The sequence below is a fragment of the Lycorma delicatula genome, chromosome 11 (assembly GCF_047948215.1).
Source record: "Lycorma delicatula isolate Av1 chromosome 11, ASM4794821v1, whole genome shotgun sequence".
Taxonomy (NCBI): domain Eukaryota; kingdom Metazoa; phylum Arthropoda; class Insecta; order Hemiptera; family Fulgoridae; genus Lycorma; species Lycorma delicatula.
The window spans coordinates 13,520,538-13,536,754 of record NC_134465.1 but is presented as its reverse complement, the minus strand read 5'-3'; the positions used below and the strand labels follow the sequence as shown (position 1 = coordinate 13,536,754).

Genomic DNA, 16,217 nt, shown 5'->3' with positions numbered 1-16,217 from the left:
TGTCAAAACGTACCGTTTTTGTATCTTGCTTTCGGAGCGACCGGTTTTTGAATTATTACCTAACTATCGATTAGTTATTCGATTAAGTACGCTCCAATAATAGCGTAGATTATTTTAGAAACAAGTCACGGTGAAATTTTTCTTAATAAAATAATTACGTAATTTTATTAATTTAAACGGGTAACTGATTAGATAAGGGTGCTGTACGAAAAACGATTATTAATAGTTTTAAGTAGAATGATATTTTAAAGTGTTGATTATTTTTTATTCTCGTTAAATTTTTTTTACTCCGAAATTGTTACGTATTACTTTTATGACAGGAAATTATTAAATACTTCATATATAGCTCAACATTTGATCGATGTAGTTTATCTTTATATTATTTGTGTATCTTAGAAACTTGAAAATTTTAAATGTATCTAAGCATGGATTAATTACGATTAAATTAACTGTTAAAATATAGTTATTTTTTCTGTGTTTACAGAAGTTTATGTTTATTGATTTCTTTGAATTATCCAAGTACATTTGAATTAAGTTCGTGAAATTTTACTAATACGTAGTATAATGATGTATCTTAAGTGGAGAAGGGTTTGGTTAATCGGTCGATAGATTAACCTAGTAAAGTTACCGGTTACTATTTTAGGAAGGTATACACATATATATATATATGTATTTTTTACTTTTTGTAAATTCTTACGAGATTTCCGACATTCTATGCCGGCCAGGATAATTTTTTTGCTCAGGTTACAATGAGTTTGAGTGTGTTTTGTCGTTAATTTGTTGCTTCTTTTAACTGTAGAACGGCTGCAATGATCGTTATGAAATTTTTTTGTAACTGTTCGTTTCGTTCGTAATTACATGTTGGAGAATTAGACCGCTTCACACAAAAATTTTGGATGGCTGATGTTATTTTATCTTATCCGAGCCCGTGCGGAAAATCAAATTTGGAACTCGTCGAGTCGAATCGGCTCCTTAGAAGTAATGTTCTGTGCGATAATACCGTCGATCCGAAACCGATTTATTCTCTCCACGTTTCGAGTTCGATGTTTCAAGACGAATTCCGTACCGGTACTGTCGCGGAACACACGGTATCGACTTCTTTGGAAATCTGAACGGCCGTATGGATCTATCGACCTGAATCTAGCCGAGCGTTTTTGGGTTCGATGTTGTATCCTTAATAATTATTCATTAAAACGATACCGCAGATATTCTTGCGATAAATTTATACCGTGAAATATCTTTTTTTATCTATAAGCCGTTGAAAAACACCTCATCATACTAACATAAAATGTAACACGATAGCTGCACTTACCGTATAGACATTATTATCATCATCATACGATCGCTGACCTGTGTTGTTGGATCTGTATCAGGGAAGGTCGTCCACCTACTCTGATACAGGACCTTCGTGCTATGACCTTTTCCGTTCTATTTTAGCTAAACCTTTGAGTTGTCGGTAGCTTCCGTTTCCTTTTAGATAATCTATAATTTTTTCCGATCTTTCTTCATAGCGTCTTCTCTTGATCCTTCTAGAACTATTTTTAATCGTATATTCCAGACGATTGGCATGTCTGTGTCTTTCCGATTAAGCTTCTTTTCTCATTTTAGTCTCTTCGTTACTTCATTTATCGCTCTGCTTGCTTTTAATTTTCTTCGATCTCCACCGTACCCGCAATCCAAACTCCTCTGACCTTTCTTTTTCTCTTTTTCTTACTGTCCGTGACTCGCATCGGTAGAGAAGTACAGTCTAAACGTAATACATTACAAGACGCCAAACGAGATGTGTGGCGTCTTTTGTGGATAAGGTTACGGACAGCTTTTAATGAACGTTATGTTTTTATTTCAAACGATTTTACGGGATTCCGATAGTAATACTACATCGATTTACTAGCGTTTATCTCGCCACCTGTCCTCTGGATTATCTGATGGCAAAAACCTAGAGGGCGGGACGCTTTTTATAATATATATTCGGGGAAGTTTATGATGCAGCCTCTATTTTTTAATAGAGTCAACCGCGATGTGTTCTTTGAGTTTCCTCAAGCGACCGACTGAAAAACGGCAACAGACCGATAGGCCTATAACTGATGATCTCACTCTGATTTCTTCCCGAAATCCCAGAAACATATTAATTACAGCGGTCGTTCGGCGATCCGGATAAAAAGTTTCCGTTCAACATACTCCTGAAAGGTTGCCGAGCGTGGCGCAAGAATTATATTCTGGTGGAGCCGGTCGATACCGGTTATTTCTTAAGCGCCGATACTTATTAAGTTCTATTAGCCTCCGCCGAGTAGAAGTAAATTCTCTCGGCAGATTGGTGGAGCTCCGCTCTCCGAGGCGCGGGAAAGTAAAATATCCCAGAACGAAGAGTATGCGGTCGCTCTCGTTCGCCGTTACATTACGCGTCGGATGTCGGACGGGATCGATTTTTACCCTGATATAACACTGGCCGATGCGTCTCTGGGTTTCTTTTACTCCTCCGCAAGTCTTTCAAACGTCGTCGCTTGACTGTTTTCGTTGAATAATTTTTACGTCGTATAATTTTATCCCGTTCGGTTCAGTATTATACAGAAATATTGATGTATTAAACGAAATAATAAATAAAAATTCACGGGAAATGAATGTAGTTACGAATTACAACCGCATTATTATACGATACTTGCTGTTCTGTTAACGATTAATTTTACTGGAAAGCGATTGATAATTCTGATGTCAGTCATTAAATTTGATGACGTGTTGATGCAAATTACTAGTAATTTTGTAAAATTACACTTTCGTGTTTATTTAATGCGTTACTTTCACTACGTAAATTAATTTTTAACGTTTTAACTTTGTTACTTGGCGAATATTAAATAGATTTAACCTTGTATGTTACTTTAAAAGTTTAATATTACAAAAAGGGTGGTCGAGGAAGATGCCATTCTGAGAAAGAAATTATGATATTATTCGAGCAGCTTATTTCCATGGCGCAGAATTCTGGTAGTTGCAAAGATTTAAAGTGATATCGCAGGAAAATATAATTGTTAAACGGATTAGGATAATATGCATCGGTAAGGTAATTATCTGATAAAACAGCGTGATTAATATAAGTATACGCTTCGGCGCGATAGCGGCATCGCGGTCGGTGTTTGCGTTAGGCTTTCGTTACATATGCTCTTTTATTCGTATTCGATACAAGGAATAGGGATGAGACTATGTTATTTAAAGTACGCGTTAAAAAAACTATCGCTGTGGCGCCAGAAAATATTTCGTTCAAATTCGAGTTAGATAATGAATTAACATAGACTCAGGTGATCCGAATGAGAAATTTATTCTCATTCTCATATTATTTATTATTATGCTTAAACAAAACAAGTTTTATCCGTATTATAAACAACTAGTTCAACATCTACACCTAGGAGACGGTTCGCTTCGGTTGGAGTTCTGGAACCGGTGTAAAACAAATCGAAAAATCTACAGTTTTGTCGACAACTCTGTTTTATTTACCGACGAAGCAAATTTAATTCGAGTTGGCTTCAGAAACTTACGCAGCGACCGTACAGGGACAGAAGTAAGCCCTCAAGAAACGGCGAAAGGCAATTTTCAACACCGATTTAGCGTCAGCGGTAAGTTCGGCCTTCTTCATAATCAGCTGTTTGGACCGTTCATATTACCTGGCGGCATAAATTATGAGGTCTATGTGTACTTTCTACAAAAATTGCCGTAGCTGCTTGAAGATGTTCTTGTAGCGCTGAGACGCAAAGTATATTTCCAGCACGACGACGCACCTACCCGCTTCTCTTGTGCCGTTTCCACTCGCTTAAATCATCATTTCCCTGAGAAACGGATCGATCGTGGTGGCCCACATTCTGGCCACAAAATCGCTAATCTAACACCTTCAAATTTTTGCGTCTGGGGGACGGATGATAAATATCGCAAAAAAATAAATATATTCTGGTACGGGGTTAACTGTCCGCATTATAGATGCGACTGAGCAACTTAAGGGCAACCCTGCAGAATTAAAAAAAGTAATAAAGCGGCACAGAAGTTATCAAGAAATAAACTGAAAATGGCGGGCTCATTTTTGAAATTTATTATAAACCGGTACGTAAATGCACTTTGGTTTAGCATACTGATTCTAAATAAAATTCGAATTTTTCTACCTTTTCTTTGTTTTATCCAAATTTTCTTATAGCGTTTTATTCAGAATTAAATTCTCTAGAAGTTTTGTTTAAAAGTTTTACGCGCCTATTATCTATTTAACAAAGTTATTGTACGTCAATCATAAAACAGGTTTTTTTATCCAGCCCACCGGACTGGTGTAGAGTTTAACTCGTCATCTCAAATCAGCTGATTTCGAAGCCGAAAGTTCTAAGGTTCAAATCCTAGTAAAGGAGTTACTTTTATACGGATTTGAATACTAGATCGTGGATACCGTTGTTCTTTGGCGGTTGGGTTTCAATTAACCGCACATATCAGGAACGGTCGATCTGAGATTGTACAAGACTACATTTCATTTATTCATATGTTTCATCTTCACTCATACTCTGAAGTAATACTTGACGAAGGTACCGGAATGTAAACAAGAAAAAGAGAAAAGCGGTTTTTACCCAATTTACTAGGGTACTACCCCACTTTATTAGAGTATTACCCCAATTTATCTTGGATTTTCACCCCAGATTTCTCAAAAAAATATTGCAATATACAATTTTGGAAGCTATTTTATTCGATTTTTGAGGTTAAAAACCATAAGAAATCAGTAATTCTGTCCCTTAATTAACGTTGTAAAAAATTCAGTACGACCTCATTTCACCGGGGTAGCTGAAATCCGAGCGAAGTTGTTTACTAGCCGTAGCGCGCAAACGAAGGATTTTAGGATATTATATAAACATTTTCCATTATTTTCGCATGTTGAATAAATAGCTTGTGAAAGTCCCGAGACAACTTCAAGTTACACTCTGTATATTTAGTGTATATATATATATATATATATATATATATATATATATATATTTAATTTAAGCAATTATATAAACCGCTATCTTATTGTAACTGAAGCTCATTAAAAGCATCAGTGTTGTTGAAGAGCATCATTAAATTGAGGATAAATTTAAATAATTTATTGAACTTGAAAAGATCTAACTGAAGTTAAATTAAGCCGAAAAATGCTTAAATTTCTTTAGCTTTTTTCTGTTTAAAATAAACGAAAATCAAATAGACGTCAATAAAAAAAATAATCAAATAAAATTTTCTCAATTATATTACAAAAAATCTGACGTGGACAACACATTACTTCCTTGTACGTCTATTAAATTACATTTACACTTTTTTTTTTAATGAAAAGTACATAAAATTTTATTTCATTTCAGATATTGAAATTTTGGATTTAGGACTCATGTAACATCTGTTGTGCACCTCCCCTTTTGATTGCAATCGACTGAACCAAAAGTGTTGTAAAGAGCCCAAAATCCAAACAAATTTGAATTTTGAACTTTTCTTAACTGTAGTAATAAGCCTTCATTGTGAGCTTTTCAACGATATATCATAAGCGGTGCTTATTCTGATCGGTTCCAGAGGTATAGTCAAATAAAACTTTAATTAATGAAATATTTGGATCTTACAAGGGAAAGCACATCGGTTCGTATCAGACTTCATCTCCTTTTTTTAACTTTTTTTTTAATTTAAATATATTGATTTATTAATAATTATTAACCTCTCGTTGCAAAAAATGTTCACGATGAATAATAATTCAATAATAACAATAAAAAAAAGAAATATCAAAACTATCAAAAGAATTTTAAGAAAAATGTTTTACGTTATTATTATTAGCTATATCGTAATAAAATAATTTAAATTTTATTATGTTAATTAAAAAATAAGAAATACATGTATGTAATAAAAGAAAAACTGACCTGAATCATCGAGTGATTTATTTTTTGTTTTTGTTGTTTTGGTTTTTTTATGTCGAAAGAGTCTTGTTGATGCTGATTTCTTGAATATTGTTGAAACGGATGAAGATACTGTTGTTGGTTCATTACATGTAATAATATTTGCTCATCTCCCCGATTTATTATTTCTTCTTTTTTGTTTTTAATGAAAAGTATGATCTTTCCTTCATTATTTATTACGTTTTACTGTAAAATTATTTATCGTAAAGCTTATTATTTTCAGTCGTCTTAAATATATCCATCGTTATTAGTATATTTTTTATACCTTCAGTCCGCCTCGTTAAGTTATCGTGGTTCGTTGTAAATCATTTTACTTCCTACTGGTATTTCTCATCGCGTTATAATATCGTCGGCCGTAACCTTATTGATCCTTTGCGGTCATGCGCATCGCATTTCATTTTATATAATATTCCACTGTAGACTCGCTTATGCATTAAAGAAACCGATTTAAAAAAAATAAATGTATCTTAAACTTATCGTATTAATAAAACGCATTAATACGCGTAATAATCTTTATTAAATATTTATGTTTGTATTTAAAAAAAAAAAAAAAAAAAAAAAAAACATTAATTTTATATCGTAATAGGTAGAGATAATAGAGATACTGTAATTAAAATTACTTTTTATTTTTGCAATATGCTACGCGGAATAAATTATTTAATATATTAATTAATATACTAAATTATCAATGTTGCAACAAAAAAAATTTCGTATGAAATTATTTCAGATTCTATACTTTTGTCATTTTTATCCCCCCAAAAATCGATTACCAAAACATACATCCGATGAGAAACTATAACAAAAATCATTCCTGGAAGAAAGCGAATTGTTTTAACAGGAATTGCAAGTTTTTTTTTGTAAGTGCATCCTTAACTAACAAATACCGAAAATCAATTTTTTATTTTTAAACGTAAATATTTTAAGCGAAGAATATACCAGACGGCTAATATTTAAATCCTTAGAATACTGCGGTCGAGATAAATTTCTTAGCGAGTAAAAGAGATCAAAATAAAAATTAATGATTTAAAATCGTTATGAAAACAAATTGAAGTAATATAAGATTTTTTTTTTTAATCGTATGAAATAAAAATAAGACGCATCTTACCGATTTATGTAACTTAATCTTAATAACTTGTATATGAAAGTAAAATTCCGTTTATTTTCTAAATTTCATCCGCAGAAAATTATCTTTTACAGTCAGCGATTAAAAATACTACGCCGCAAAAACATTTAGGTAAAAAATACGATAGCACTCTCCCTGTTTAAGCTTTATTGTTCGTTCGGTATTGTAATTATTTGAATAAATTTACGCCTAAAATTGTGTCGAAAGAATTATTCAGATCGTTCTTCGGTTCTAAGTTTTAAACGGATATCCACACGTTGAAACAAACAAACGGACATTCAGATAATATCGCGAAATAATTTGTGATTTTACACTACACGTCCCGGTCTATCTTGCGATCGTTACGATTGCGAATATGTAAAAAGTCCGAGGTTACCGATCCGAGTCAATTTCTCTGAAAGTAATTTTTATTACGGCTTCGATGAACAAAATGAAGGTATCGCATGTAGGGTAAATATCATCTGTGTTCCGATAGGATGGGAATACTAATAACCGGTAGTATATTTGGCTTGGCGAAGAACGCGACTGGAAACCGCTTTCCTAAGCCTAGCAGAGGTTAAGCTTTATTCTTAAGATAGGAGAAAAGGGACTAGTATGTTGTTCCGGCGTTCAGAATGAAAAAAGTTTCAGTGTCTTCCCGATCTTGGAAATTTATCCCAAAAATTATTTTAGATTACTGAAACCGTTTGTTAAAATTCAGGCGAACAAAACTCATAATATCGGAAAAATCCCACGCTTCTGAGCCTCTCCCGGTTTTTTATGGAATCTTCCCTAATAGTTTTTTTAATAATGCATCTCGAACTATTTCTCTTATTGCGATGAAGTTTTTATATTAAAATAGTAAATACATTTTTTTAAGCAAAAATTCCATCAAAAAGCGGGGGAGGCTCAGAAACATGGGATTTTCCCGATAAATATGAGTTGTTAACAGAACATTTAAAAGTTCAATTTTTATTCTATTAAATTTAACAGGGCTAACGTTTAAGATGAGTATTACTGAAAATTCAATTTAAATTAGATTTGACGTTCATTTTTAAAAAAAGTTGACAGTCACGGTCGAATTGAGATAACGATTATCGTTTCGGTTTTGCGTGACGTGTAATCATATCGCGAAAAAAAATATATTCTTTTTCAATTTAACAACGCAAAACCGAGTCGTTTGCCTCTACGAACGTATTTGAGCACTAAACATTTGTACTAAAAATTTAATGTTATCAGAACAAATACTATTATTACAACTAAAAATCATAAAAATATTTTACAAATTTGAGGACCGAAAAGCTTATGTACCGATATTTACAAAAAAAAACGCTTAGCGCTTAAATAACAATCTTAATTTTATAATTTATGCTATTAACTTATAAATAGTTGTTAATTTATAAGCCGTTCATAGACGGTAGTTGAGCATATTATTTATAAATACTAACTAGGATATAGAAAATTACAATTTTTTTTAGTCGACTCCTTCGGTTAAAACACTTTTTTAAATGTTCAAAGCTTACTCTTTATCCTTCGCGCCGTATTCGACGATTCTTTTTTATATTTTGGACAGCAAATCGCTCTGGCTGCCACATAGTAAGGGTTTTCTAAACAAGATTTTTAGACGAAAAATTAAATTTGTCTACGTAAATATTCTGAAGATATTTATTTTTTTAGTTATCATTACTTTATAAAGGGATTGTTTTAGTTAAATTCGTATTTAATTATTTCTATGAAAAGATTCAAGAAAATTAGTTTTAAAAATTTAAATCAACAATAACAAGAATTCCGCATTTCAGAGCGCGCTCGTGAGGGTAGTAGTCTATTTTGTTCTCTGTACTCCTTTACTCATTTTAATCGACATACTCGTCTTCCCGTTTCTTATGAACCGTTAGTTTTAGCGGGTTTTTTGTTATTAAAAAAAAAAAAAAAAACACTTTTTCAATATTCTTTGAATTTATATATTTTTAAATTCGGCATCACAGAATACGGTACTTTTTTTAAATTTGCAGAGTTCATAAATTTCGATGAGTAATTGAAAAAGTAAAATCCAAAAACTCATCGACTCGGTAATATCGGTTCTGTTCGAAAAAATGCCGATCTTCGTGGCGGAGTGATTGCGTCTACTTTTCATCCGGAGGTTCCCGGTTCGAATCCCGTCAGGCATGGCATTTTTCATACGCTACAAAATTCCATTTCCATATTCCACGCAGAAGCTTCAAATTTATGTAGCAAAATCAACAAGAAAAAAAAAATTAAATTAATCGGCGGGAAGATGTTTTAGATTCATTAGACGTAAAAGCAAACCTAATTAGGCCCTTTCTAGTAGGCTGAAATATTGTAATGCGAAGATAACGTTTTGAAAGGTAGGAATATTTATTTATACGGCGACAGACGATAACTATTACTGGCGGATGACAAAGATTTTTATAGCGGCGAAAAATACCACGCCTGACTGACACTCAAACCCCGAAACCTCCTTCTATTATTATAATTTAAGATTTAGGTTTAATGTGTTTTCAGTGATGAAGACAAGTTTTATATTTCATTACGCTTCTAACCAAAACAGTATAGTGTGATTTTGTAGCAGACGAAACCGATTCGGTCTTCCGGTTAGATTATATCATCTAACAAGATAACTTCACTCTACGGGGGAAAAAATGACTGAAGTTATTATTACTGTTATTTTTTTGTCGCGTACGTTCACGCGTAACGGAAATATTAGTTATATTTGACAAGCACAACCGATCAATTTTATTTAAAATTAGTTAGAATCCCTTACCCGATGAGGTATTACTACAAATATGTGTACGTATAACTAAGAATATAATTATTTAAGTTGAAGTATTACTGCAAAAAAGGTTACTGAAAAATACAATACGCAAACTATCAGAAATTCAGTATGATTTCTTAATAATTAGGGTATTTCAGGCTCTCTCAAAATAATTAAATTTTTTTAAATATAAAACTTGAAGATGTTCTCTTTAAAATAGAGGTTAAAATGTTTGATTTTATATCGCTTTGAATTCTTTATGAAAAATTATATCTTCGCCTATCTAAACGATAAAATATTGAACGGTTGATATTTATAATTTAGTTTATTCGATCTCGATAACCGGGATTCTGTTAAGATATTCGGTTAACACTTAATGAAATTGCGTTTACAAAAACGAAGAATTTTTTTACCGCATAATTATACAGAATCTAATGGAGTTCATCTAAGTTCATAAAAATAATTATTAAAACAAGGTCTATTAAATAAATCAAAATGTCATTTTCTTGACGCTGTGTTAATCCACCGTGGAGAAACGATGACACTTTGTAAGAGAGGTCTGTGCGGGAATCGCGTACGGTCTCTTGAATACGCTGCTTGCTTCGGTTTACGGATGTCGGTCGGCCGTGTCTCGTAGACTTTGGCTTTTAAACATCCCCGAAGAAAAAAATTCGCTTTTGAAAGGTCTGACAACCGGACGACGCACGTTACCGCGAAATAAGGAGCCTTAAAGTGTTCTTATTTACGTTAACGCTCTTTCAACGTCCGTAAGCGTTATCTCTGTCTTGTTGAAACCGAAGTCTACGCCCTTTGTCAGACGAAATGAAAACAAAAAATCGTTTCGATTAAACATTTTTTGGCGTCGTATAGCGCCGGTTACGCTATTTACAGTTACAGAAACATCATCGTCCGTTTCGATAAAGAAAGATCAGATAATCCGATGTGAGGTCGCAGCACTTCGATGTCGTGTAACGCCTGTCGGTGTAATTCCCGAGAGTAGTTCTCTGCCTGATAACGACGGTTCAGCTCGTTTACAAAACCGTTCTGAATGAAAACGGCTTCGTCAGAAGTTACAGAGGAATCGAGTGCGTCGGAATTTCTATCGGTCTACGCTAAAAACTCAGAATGCGGACACGAGGCGCAAGTTTCTCCCAAAAATGGTTAATCGCTATTCCCAAGAATAACGAGAACGACATGCCCGTGTTTACTACGGAACGCGAGAAACGATGCAGTTTCTCGCCTACCTTTTCTGTAAGCCGAATATATCACTATCTGATCGCAAAGATAAGGTTCTTTGCGTTCAAAAAACCTCATCGTATGTAGAGGTGATATTCGGCTAAACAGCAATACTACTATTACTCTATTTACTGTACGGTATAATAAATATTATTCGACTAAGCAAATCTGACCCGTGCCGCTCATATCTCAGCCGCTTTACACGTATCACTTCCATAAGAACACCTGGAACACTGGACGTATAACACAAAATTAACCGATCGATGAGTTCGCTTCGTTGAGAATATTTGAGTTTTTTTATTATTATAAACATAGCGCTAACTTAATATCTTGTAATTAACAAGTACACAGAATTTAACGAAAATAATTTTTAATTATCTGATTTTCTATTCCATTTTATTAGTTTTATTGTTATCTATTACTTCATATATTCGTATTAGTTATTTGATTATGAAATTTCTATTACTTACTGCTTTATTTGTGTCCAGTGCAATGTGGTATTTCATATCGTTTCACGTAAATTTGTAGTCAAACACTATCTGTGAACGAATTTATACTGCTTGTCTTCAAATTAATCTATTTATGTTACAATTTACTGGATGTTACTCGACTGCCTTTTGTCATTTTATAACTTACTTATTTAAAACAAAGAGATTTCATTAAAAAACACAGTATTTATAATCGTAATACCTGTTATCTACTTTTAGGTAACCGTTTGAAGTGGTTATAAAATCTTAGCGACGAAAAAGTATAGAAATATTTATCGATAACTGAAATATCGTAAAAGTATAGTCGTCTGTATTATTAATACTGTCCTTATTACTTTTCGTTCTCTGGCCCCGTGCTTTCACAGCACATTGTGCTTTTACATAGTACTTGTGCAAGTACTATGACCGTTTAACATCCTTACAGTGGACTTCTGTTATGCGTGATACTTTTGTATGTTCAGACTACTTTCAATGACGGTCAAGGCCGGCCCGAATATTCGAGCTAGTTTTTCCGTCTAGGATATATTCCCTGCACAGCCAAAAAAGAACTATAATTCATACAGCTGCGGTGGTTTACCTTGTTACCACCGCTTTTTCTACCTAGGCAGGTTCTGTTAATATCTTTTCCGGTCGGTTGATCGTGAGGTCAACCGGAGTTAGATACTCTGGGTCTAATCCACCGGGTTGGTCTAGTGGTTAACGCGTCTTCCCAAATCAGCTGATTTGGAAGTCGAGAGTTACGGCGTTCAAGTCCTAGTAAAGCCAGCTATTTTTACACGGACTTGAATACTAGATCGTGGATACCGGTGTTCTTTGGTGGTTGGGTTTCAATTAACCACACATCTCAGGTACGGTCGAACTGAGAATGTACAAGACTGACTACACTTCATTCGCACTCGAACATATCATCCTCATTCATCCTCTGAAGTATTATCTAAACGGTAGTTACCGGAGGCTAAACAGGAAAAAGAAAGAAAGATACTCTGGGTCTAGGAATCGATCCCCTTTTCTGCCCCCTCCCCTTGACCCAGGATTAACGTTTTTCTTTTCTTTACGTTACACGATATATTTAAATAAATATTTAATCGATACCGATCTGAAGCGTGAATTTTTAACGCGGGTTACTCTAGGTTTAGTCGTTCGTTGAAGTCCTTTGCTTCCGTAAAGGATATGAATTTGATTTCTTGTGTGCGACAAGAGTTTTGCTGTGAAGCGAAAACGGCCCCTCTGTAATCTGTAAAAATCCATGTAAACCTTTTCTTCCGTCGCTTATTAAAGTTGAACTGACAAAATGTAATTTTTTTTATCGAGGGTGGTTTTTCTAGATACCTCTGCACTGATCGCACTAAATTAACTAAGAGCGATGATATTCCAGCGGGTAATAGCAAGTACGGCTAACTCTACCGGGTAAACGTGAGCGTGCTTCTACTCATTCTGATATTTTATTACAGAATTATTCGGCTTAGTCTTTCTACCGGTCGGTTGATACTCGTACGACGGCTTTCTCTTCTGGAGTGTTAATTCTTCTATTTTATGATTTGTTGAAACTTAACCGGGAATGTTGTTCAATAATAATGTTAAGAATTTTTTTCCTGTATCGAGTAACCCTTTTGTCACCGAGCCTTCCTAAGTAATAGTTCTGTATTTTCTGATTATTTTCCTATTATAGAGCCGATTGTCTATTATATAAGACGTATATATTTACGTAAGAAATTTGGTCGCAGTTTCCAGGTTGTAGTTCAATCTTCAATTCAGGCTTGTTATAGAAATTACTTAAATCATTATGCGTCTAAGCGTGTCTGGATTAAAAAGAAAATGAAAGACGGAAGTAATTTGGTTTTGGATAACCATTACTTTAGTCCTGATTCCTCTTTTCTGTACTTTAGTCTTATTTTAATCGGTTAGCTAACCCGGATCAAAACCGCTCATCGTGTTTCGATAATATGTGATTTCAGAACTCCTGATATAAACTGGATGAATTTTTTTTGTTAAACCTTGTGCTCATTTCTTTGTCAAAATGTAAGCCTGCTCTTGTGCTTTGTTTCATGAATGACCTTAAGATGAAGCGGTTTAATTTACACGTTCATAAGTGTCGTAAAAATATTCTCGATTTTGTCTTAACATTAAGAAGGTTGCTTGCTGTTGACTGATAATCGTGTGTCTCACAATACACCTCGTGGTCGATTTGGTTAAGGCGGCTGAAGTAGTAGTATTTAATTCAAAGGGGCCTTCTTGAAAGTTTTGCAGAGTTGACTATTGTGATCTTTATGATTTGGCTAGGCGGTCTTTTCTTTCCCAGACATTTATCTTGCTTCTCATTTTGGTAAAGCGATCGGGTGGAAAATATAGTAAGACATCTGCATAATTCTCCACGGGACTGATATTTAAGATGTCTGAAATTGAAAAATATTGACACTAGAAATATAAATGGACCGGGCTTGATATACGCTACTGTACATTTTCACGAGGAAGCAAGCTGAAATACTTTTAAAGGAAGTTAATATTTCTACAGCTGGACATTTTAGTTTTAAAAATAACCACAAAATTTGTTAACAAAATTAGATTCCTTTATAAATGAAAACGGTGCTGAATGACTGATAAAATTGACAGAATAATTACTGATGCAGAGTAGTTTTTAACAGATCAATCTATGTTTCAGATGAATAATCTTGCATATTCTGTACAATATGATATAGATTACAGTTTAAATGCCTGTTGTTTAAATAAGGCTATTTTGTTGTCTATAAGACTTTTTAAGACCTAGAGCTGCGTCTAATGTTGACAATATTCTACCCTTTATAATCAAATATTTGGAATGTTTACTCCGCCGGTTCTACAAAAGCATTTTTAATTTAAGTTTTTTTTCTACTGAAACGTTTTCCAGCTGTGGGAAATAAGCTCTGGTTTTCTGTTCTTAAAAAGTAAGATTTTCATTTAATCGCTAACTACATGCCCCAGTATCAGTACTAAATGCGGTTTCTAAAGTACTTGAAAAAATGATACATCGATATTTTCAGTTTTGCTGTGCAGGAACTTGCCGTGTCGGCATAGTTTTGTGTTTGCAAATTTCTCTTATACAAATCGTACGAGTGGAAGGTAGAAAACGGTTGATGTTGTACAATTTGAATTTCTGAAAGTCTTTGACAAGGTACTTTGACTTGCTTTTACAAAGGCTTACTTGTTTTTCATTAAATATGGAATGTTAAGTTAGACTCCTAAATTTCAAGTTAGAGAACGGACATTTAAAGGTAGTTAAAGGTAATAGTTTGGATTTCTGGTATTTTCAGTGCTGCATCCAATTTTCCTCAAATTTTTAATTTGGGTTCTATTGTTTTATTTCTTATATAAATTACATTTTTGCTGAAATCTAAGATTTTCCTGTTTGCTGACAATGTCAAACTTTGTATCAAAGTTAATTTTAAAGATTATAGCTTGGTTCTGCCGTTAGATTTCAATAGAATTTATAATTACTCTATCGATAATAGTTACCTCTAAATTTAGAAAAGTCATTGTTATTATGTATTAAAGAAAAACACTGTCCTGGCCCCAAGGAGATGTAACAGACAAAAAATACCATAGCATCAGTAACATCTTGGAGAGATTAACCTGGAAGTTGAAAGCATAAAGCAAGATTAAATGCCAATGGCCAAATCTGCATTCAACTAACCGGTACAGTGGATCGCTTTAAGTTAAAAAATTGGACTAGTTCACTCTGCATGTTGATGGCCTTTTTTTAATGGCTAATGACAGTAAGGAAAAAATATCCTTTAATGTATACCTTTTAACAGATTTTTTCAAGTTCATCTTTACACAGCCCTGCTTGATAACAGAAACAGAATCTACAATCCAAATTTTACATAGGTGTAAGCCGGTCATTAATAGATAACACACAGCGTTTAATTTCCATTCTTTATGACGCATCACTCTATAGTTGATTCATTAATCATTTTGAGACTTTTTACTACCTTGTACGAAGTAAAGGAAGTATTGTGAATGCAAAAAATTTTGGTTTTAAGATATCAATGTAAATATCGATTTTGACCATCCCTGAATTCATTTTGACTGGTTTCAGTGTGACATCTGTACGTACATATGTATCTTGCATGAGTAAAAAATTATCGGCAGTAGGATGTTGAAATTTTGGATTTAGGACTGTTGTAACATCTAGTTGTACACCTCCCCTTTTGATTGCAATAGACTGAACCAAAAGCGTCCAAAAAAGCCTTTTTATTAAGTCTTAAGAAAAGACTTTTTAACTGCTGTAATAAGCCCTCATTGTGAGCTTTTCAACGATTTATAATAAGCGGTACTTATTTTCATCAGTTCCAGAGTTATAGCCAAATAAAATTTTAATAATGAAATATTTGGATCTTAGGGGAAGGCATATCGGTTCGAATCAGACTTCTCCTGCTTTTATTTTAATTTAAATACATTGATTTATTAATAATTATTAAACTATAGATTTTTTTTTTAAATTATAATTTTATAAATAATGATTCAATATAAAAAATGAAAAAAATATTGTTATTAATCAAACAAATTTTATGTACTTTACATTTTTTTTAAATGTGTACGTGTAAGATTTTTTTTTATTGGAATTCCCCTATTTTAATTAATTTATAAGTAACTTACATTATCTTATCATTTATATAAAAAAAGTGTGTGTGTGAGAATCTTCTAATAACATTGTTGAC

General features: G+C 33.3%; 1 protein-coding gene across 2 annotated transcripts in view; it reads right to left on the bottom strand.

Moving 5' to 3' along the window:
* LOC142332037 (beta-1,4-glucuronyltransferase 1) overlaps nt 1-11,675 on the bottom strand; it is a 62,093-nt gene extending 50,418 nt beyond the window's left edge. Inside the window, exon 1 of one of the 2 annotated variants that reach the window (XM_075378132.1) lies at nt 11,506-11,675. In XM_075378132.1, coding sequence (XP_075234247.1) covers nt 11,506-11,541 — 36 coding nt within the window. In that variant the 5' untranslated portion in view covers nt 11,542-11,675. Of the gene's footprint in view, nt 1-5,888; nt 6,265-11,505 lie in introns of those variants that run through there. The other variant, XM_075378130.1, reaches the window with a different exon arrangement.
* Nucleotides 11,676-16,217: the final 4,542 nt, after the last annotated feature.